General features: G+C 51.4%; 1 protein-coding gene across 1 annotated transcript in view; it reads right to left on the bottom strand.

The window, feature by feature from the left end:
* Positions 1-290, bottom strand: part of CADM4 (cell adhesion molecule 4) — a 13685-nt gene extending 13395 nt beyond the window's left edge. The window contains exon 1 of the mRNA XM_007458572.1: positions 167-290. Within this exon, the coding sequence (XP_007458634.1) occupies positions 167-230 (64 nt within the window). The 5' untranslated portion in view covers positions 231-290. The remainder of the gene's footprint in view (positions 1-166) is intronic.
* Between the last annotated feature and the right edge of the window lie 7355 nt (positions 291-7645).

Here is a 7645-nt window from a genome sequence, read left to right as displayed (position 1 = left end):
CCCCCTCCCCCGCTCGCGGCTCCCGGCTCGCGGCTCCCGGCCCGCGCTGCGCTTTGTCCCGGGGAGGGGGCCCGGCCCGGCCCCGCGCGCATTGTTCCTCCTCTGCGGCCCCGCGGCCGCCGGGCTGTCACTGCGGCGCGCCCCCCGCCCCGGCCCCTGACCCTACCTGGCCCCGCCGCGGCCGCCCACAGCAGCAGCAGCGGCCACTGGAAGCGCCGGGCCCGGCCCATGGTGCCGCCGCCGCCGCCGCCGCCGCCGCCGCCGCCGCCGCCGCTCGCTCCCGGCCGGCACCTGCACCTCCCGCGCAGCCCGCCCCGCCCCGCCCCGCCCCCGCGCCCCGCGCCCCGCCCCCTGCCCGCCCGGGGGGCGGGGCGCCGAGGCCGGGGCGGGGCCGGCGCAGGGAAGGGTAGGGAGACGCGGGGAGGCCCCAGACAATGGGGGAGAGGGCGCCGCGAGAGGGTTCGGGGAGCGGGACTGAGGGGAGGCGCCGGGGAGCTGGGGGTCCGCGGGCGGAGGCGTGCAGGAGGCGTGTGCGAGCGCGACTCGCGGCCGGAGAGTGCGGGGGCTGGGTGACGGCAGAGGGGGTGGGTGATGGAGAAGAGGGGAACGCGTGCAGGGGGTGTGTGAGGGGGAGTGTGTCACGTGAAAGGTGAGGGTGCTGTTGGAAGGGTGCGCCACGGTGCGGGTGTGTGTGGAGGGGAGAGTGTTGAGTGAGGATGTGTGTGAGGCTGAGTGTCCAGGGAGGGAGAGTTTGGTGGGAAAGGTGAGTGTGAGAGGTGTTCAGTGGGCAGGTGGAGGTGCTCCGTGGACAGGTGGGTGGAGGTGAAGGCGGGGGCGTGCACATATTCCAGAGGGGGAGTGTAGGTGAAGGTGTGAGCGTGGAGGGAACGGGAGTGGGCTATGGGAAAGGTGACTGTGAGAGGTATTCTGTGCACAGGTGAGTGTGAGGGTGAAAGTGTCATGTGACAGGCTGTGAGCTGAGCCACTTTGAGGGGAAGGCAGCAGCTTGTTGTCTGGGCAGGTCCAGGATCTCCCAGGGCAGGGCTAGGCTGCCCTGGGGTCAGGTCTCACCCTCCCTCCTGTCCTCACCAGAAACTCCGTGTTTCTGCATCGTTCCCCAGAGGGAGAGGCTCCGGTGGACCCCTCCCAGGCCCTAGCATCTAGCTTCCCCAACCTGCTTCTCTGCTCTTCCAGCCCCAGTCTCTCTTTGTGTCCCTGTCTCTCTATGTGCTCTCCCCGCTTCTCTTCCCTTGTTGGTGCTGACTCACCTCTCCAGACTTGAGTCCCTTCTCCCTCCTGGGAAGAGAGTCTCCCTGAGCCCACTTCTGTGGGACCTTGTAGACCTGGTGCCGGATTATCACCCTTAAGACCCAGGAAGAGCGAGAAACCATGGAAGGTAGGAGCCCTCAACCTCTCCCACCACCATTTGACAATCAGGGAAACTGGGATATGCCAACTATGAAAATCCTTGCTCTTTATCTCCATCACTACCAAAAAATCCTATATCCAGGTCCTCCAGCAGACTTCAGCTCACGGCACCTCTTCTGTCTTCAGTGCTGAGTTCTCAGGACCCAAGCTCCTGTCAACCTCTGTATCCCCAGGACCATGGCTGCCAGCATCCCTTCTGTCCTTGGGACCCAAGCTCCCATCAACCTCTATGTCCCCAGGGCCACAGCTCCAAGTGACTCCTTTCCAATTCTCAGTTTACCTTTCTGTAAACTGGGGAAAGAGGTGTCGTGCTGGATAATCTCTAATCTTCCCAGGGCTCACGTTCTCTGTGTTAAGATGAGTGGGAAAGAGGTGTCCAACCTGGATTTGGGATACTGGGTTAGGAGTTAGCTAAGGGTTATCTTTCCTCCCTAGAACCTATAGGTCCTCTGCTCATGGCTCTAACCAATGTCTCCTGCTGCAGCTGCAGGGCACCCTGTGGGATGTTGGCTTGGTTCTCCTCTGTCTTTTTTGGTTCCACCTTTTCTTCCACCTGAGGTGGTCCTGTCCTTATCCTACTCCAGGGTACTTTATCCATTAGGGTTTTCATGCCAGTGACAAAAAATCCACCCAACTGGGTTAAGAAAAAGAGGATTGTTTCACATATAAAAAAGTCTTGGGGGGCTTCCCTGGTGGCTCAGTAGTTGGGAATCCGCCTGCCAATGCAGGGGACACGGGTTCGAGCCCTGGTCCGGGAAGATCCCACATGCCACAGAGCAACTAAGCCCGTGCACCACAACTACTGAGCCTGCGCTCTAGAGCCCATGAGCCATAACTACTGAGCCCACGTGCCACAACTACTGAAGCCCATGCACTTAGAGCCCGTGCTCCGCAATAAGAGAAGCCACCACAGTGAAAAGCCCGCGCACCGCAACGAAGAGTAGCCCCCACTCACCGCAACCAGAGAAAAGCCCGCGCACAGCAACGAAGACAACGCAGCCAGAAAATTAAATGAATAAAATAAAAATAATAAAATAAAAAAATTTATTTTTTAAAAAAGTCTTGGGTATGACTGGCTTCAAAATGGTCTGTCCTAAGGGTAGATAGTCCCTTTGTGTTGCAGGATGGATGGCAAATACCTCTGGGGCCACACTCTTCCCTCACATTTGGAGAGAGGGATGGAGAGAGAAAAGGACAGACTGAGAGAGTCAGACTGTGGGAGACTGAGCAGAAGAGAGACTTGAAGTAGCTCCCTCAGCAGAGTGAGGAAATATTTTTCCTTAGAAGCCCCCCCAAAACCTTTCATTGTGTCTCATTGGTCCAGATGATGCCACCTGCCTATCACTGAACCAATATCAATGGCCAGGGGATGAGATTAAGCTGGTTAAATTAGATATGAGCCACAGGCTCCCCCTACCACCAGGTCAGAGGTGAGATTAGATTTCTCAAACAGAAATAGACATTGGGGAGACAACTGCTGTGCCTGCTATTCTGGGGGGATGGGCTGCACACCGTGGGTTGACTATTCTTGAGTTTTTGAGGTCTAGGGATTTTGTTAGTTGTTTTCTCAGCATTATTCTGCGAGATAATAAAAATATATATTGGTCTCTGCCCCTGGTTCCTGGCACGGAGCTCCTGAAACCCTCATAGTTACCTAAGTGATAAGAACACCAGGAGCATCTTTTGTTCTAATATTTAGTCTTTGACCCCAGTTCCCCACACAAGGATCCTGAAATCCTTGTAATTTCTTGGGTGATAAGAGTGTCTCTTGTTCTAATAGGTGATATTTGGTGGGCTCCTGGATGAGGGCTGGTCACCGAAAAGACCAAACTATGATTACAAGCATGGAATTTTCAGCCCTGATCCCCATTCTCTTGAAAATGGAGTTAATGATCCATGATGCCTACATGATAAAGCCTCCATAAAAATCCCAATAGTATGGGGTTCAGGTGAACACATGCAGGTGCTGGGAGAATGACATGCCCAGAGAGGGCATGGAAGCTGTGTGACCCCTGACACATACCTTGCCCTATTCATCTCTTCCATCTGGGTGTTCTTCTGTATCGTTTATCGTATCCTTTTATAATAAACTGGTAAAAAAAAAAAAAAAAGGTAAATAATTGTTTTCCTGAGTCCTGTGAGCCCCTCTAGCAGGTTAATCAAACTGAAGACGGGGTCATGGGGACTTCTGATTTGTAGCCGATTGGTCAGGAGCACAATCTGGACTTTCAATTGTCATCTGAAGTGGGGACTGTGGGACTGAGCCTTTAATCTGTGGGATCTGACGCTATTTCCAGGTAGGTAGTGTCAGAATTGACCAGAAGGTGTCACCGAGAATTGCTTGGTGTGGGGGAACCCCACCCCCACATTTGGTGACCAGAAGTGTTGTGAGTGTGGTAATAGTGTGAGAATAAAGGAGACACACAGGAGAAAGACACAGTAGGGAAGAACTGAGTTGTTCCCTATACAGGAGGAAGACTGGGTGGGTGTTTTTTCCTAATACACATCCCCTCCTCCTTTGTTGCTTCCTAAGAGAATCCTGATTTTGTTCAGGCATCAACCTTTCTTTAATAGCCAGATGATGTGCAGGAAGCCCTAGGAGTAGGGTTTGAATATACTTTGCCAAATACTGTGGTTCCATGCCCCCTTTCTGTGAATGCTATAGGCATGGGGGTATGAAACAAATCAGGCGAATAAAATGTGGGGAGAGCAAGTCAGCCTCGACGTTTTGGGATAAGCTTTCTTTGCTTTAAAAAAGACACCCAAGAAGAGATGGCCCTTTGTTATTGCTCCTGAATGTGGGTGTGATGTCTGGAACTGCAGTGGCCATCTTAAGGCCATGAGGTAGATAAGCTTGAGTGGATCCTTCAGGACATAATGGAAACATTGAATAAGTCAACCCAAGAACTGCCCTAACTCCTGAGCTCTTGTTCTGTGAGATAATCAATTTCCTCTTTGTTTCAACCATTTTGAGTTGGGTGTCCTCTTAAGTACAGCCCTGGCTACCATATTGCCTGCGATTCACATAGAATACATGGCGGCAGCCCTGCTTGCAGATTAAAACACTGTAAGTGGTAGTTTTCTTTTTCGATTGCTCCCCCATCCTTGTGATAGGATCTCTCTCACAGAGGTTGTTTTCTCAGCTCTGGCCAAGTGGGTTGTTTACCATGAGAATTGCCCGACCAGTGGATGCCTGTTTACAACCTGAACAACTGTATGTGGTGGCTTTGATGTAAACTTCCCTGGCCATAGCAGCGGAGGTCGTAGGCAGAGCCCTCACCCAAGCTGGACCCCACCAGAGAAGAGTCTGTCCGTTAAAATTTTAGAACCAGACAAAAGTAGTTCTTGACATTTCAAGGGCATATTTGGCTTACTATGCTTGAAGCAGAAGGTAGTCTGTGAAGAGACAAAAATAAAGTGAAAGCCCAGCCCATGAGGGAAACCACACACTCAGGGTAGGAGAGAGAGTGACACAGAGGGACAGAGAGATTTTGCAAAACAGAGACAACATTGATTTCGCACAGATTTTCAATTCTGTTTCTTGTCCCTGGTGCAGCCCAGAGACCTAGCTCTTGCTCGGATCTAAACTTCCAATAAAGCTGTCATTTTTGCTTGAGTCAGCTTAAACAGATTTTATTTCTTGCAACAGAGATCCCGGAACAAAAACTTGGGAGCCATTTACCATGAGGTCCTGATCACAAGGTCTGGTGTAGAACATTCTGAGAAATTTATCTCTAGCCTCAATATCTGCACCATGGGACATGTATTTCCATCCTTTGATCCCCACAGTAGGGCATCATGGGAGATGCAATCTTAGACTCCAATCTCTGCCATAGGGTCTCCTGGGAAATGCAGCCCTAGCTTCAATTTCTGCTGTAAGGCATCACAGGAAATGTATTCCTTAGCCTCCAGTCTCTGCCGTGGGGTATCATGATGGATGCAATCCTAGCCTCCACTTGTCACCCGCGGGAGCAATCCGAGGGTCCCTAACCCACACTTAAACTCTCTCTATAAAACATGTACACCTATCTTAGGCAAGGAGGTAAGGAAGTCACCCCCCACCCCTCCCATTTCTAATAAAAACCTCACTCTGGGCAAACTTGCAAAAAACCTGACTGTATCTGTATTTTCTAGCTGTGTTTACAAGACAGGAACAAGAGAGCGTTAACCATAAGACATCGGTATAAGCTGACTGAACTTCAAAACTGGGATAAAGGTTTCTCTACAGCTCATTACCATGTCATTGTAACAATAAGATCTCTGCCCACCGGGCCATATTGGTTCAACCCAATTCCCACCCAGACACTCAAGGGCCGAACAAGGGCAGAAAAAGGCATGAACTGCATTCTGGGAAATCACCACCCATTTCCATGAATCAGGATGACAAAAGACCCCGTCCCCAATAACCTTTTTCACCTTTTTCTATAAAAAGCTTGTCCCCGGTTGTAATCAGAGCTTCCCTTCTCCATTCTTGGGCCACTGAATAAAAACCTGTCTTGCTTGCACCAAACTCAATTTCGTTATTGGCAGAACCTGTGCGGGAAAGAACTTCCTGAAGGACGGGGCTGAGGTTGGGTGGGAGGCGGGGCTTTGGTTCCGTTAGGGCCCCACGTTGGGGGGGCCTCCCATCTAATTCAGTAACACAATTTCTGCTGTAGGGCATCACGGGAAAGGTGAACCTAGCCTCAATTTTAATTATGAGGCATCTTAGAAAATGTCATCTTAGCCTCATCTCTGCCTTAGGGCATCATGGGAGATATAGCCGTAGCCCAGGTTTTGTCGTAAGGTACCACGGAAGATATAGTTTTTCCTTCCTTCCCTCCCTCCTTTCTTCATCACCTGTCATGTCCTGGGCGCTAATCTAGGTACTGAGAATACAGTAGTGAGCAAATAGAAGGGCCTGCCTTTTATGGAGATTCTAGTGGGGAGAGTTAGCAAAAAAGCAGACAAACAAGTGACTGTTTCAGCCAACCATTGCAGCATAACAGAATACTCCAAAACTCAGCTATGTAAAACCACAACCTCTTTATTTTATGTTTCTGTGGGCTGGGAATTCGAGCAAAAGGCACAGTGAGATCAGTGCGTATCTGCTCCACAATGGACTGGGGCCAAAGTGGGCTGGCTTGAACAGCTGGAGATGGATGGGCTGATTCATATCTGAAACCTTGGTGCTGGCTGTTGGCTGGTGGTGTGGGTTGAATTGTGTCCCCCCGAAAATATGCTGAAATCCTAACCCCGAGTTTCCATGAATGTGACCTTATAAGGAAATAGGGTCTTTGTAGATGTGATAAGTTAAGATGAGGTCAAACTGCGTTAGGGTGGGCCCCTAAATCCAATGACTGGTATCCTTATAAGGACAGAGAGATTTGGAGACACACAGCCACATTCACAGGACAGAAGTTCACGTGACAACAGGGACAAGGACTGGAGTGATGCAGCCACAAGCCAAGGACTGCCGAGCATTGTCGGCAACCCTCAGAAGCTAGGAAGAGGCCCGGGAGGATTCTTCCCCAGAGACTTTAGAAAAAGCATGGCTCTGCCAACACCTTGATTTTTTTGTTTCTAGTATCCAGAAGTCGAGAGAATAATAAGTTTCTGTTGTTTGAAGTCACTGCATTTGTAACTTTGTAGTAATTTATCATGGCAGCCCTAGGAAATGAAAACAGCTGGGTTTCTCGGGTCTCCTGCACATTACATCTGCTGGGGTTGCCATGTCCAGGGGAGCTCCTTCACCCACTTGGCTGGCGTGTTGGTTGAGATGGCTGGAACATTTGGGGCTCTCTCTTCATGTGGCATCCACGCACGAGTAGCTTGGGTGTCCTCAGAGCATGGCAGTCTCAGTGCAGGAGGACTCTGACCCAGCAACCAGCTTCCCCAGGATCGGACGGTTTCTGAAACCCCCGGCCCAGAGCATGGCATGGCGTCACTTCCACCACATTCTCTTGGCCAAAGCGGTCACAGGGCCAGTCATGCTCAAGGGGTGGTGATATTGACCCCATCCCTCTAGGCGACCACAGAGACAGTTGGTGACATGTGATTTGAGGAGATCCTAAAAGGAAATCCTGTCCCTCGGGGGGAAGGGAAAATTGGGAGTTTGGAATTGACATACACACACTACTATATTTAAAAAAGATGGGCTTCCCTGGTGGCGCAGTGGTTGAGAGTCCGCCTGCCAATGCAGGGGACACGGGTTCGTGCCCCGGGCCCGGAAGCTCCC

Source organism: Lipotes vexillifer, unplaced genomic scaffold, assembly GCF_000442215.2.
Source record: "Lipotes vexillifer unplaced genomic scaffold, Lipotes_vexillifer_v1.1 scaffold371, whole genome shotgun sequence".
Classification (NCBI taxonomy): Eukaryota; Metazoa; Chordata; class Mammalia; order Artiodactyla; family Lipotidae; genus Lipotes; species Lipotes vexillifer.
This window is presented reverse-complemented; position numbering and strand designations above follow the sequence as displayed.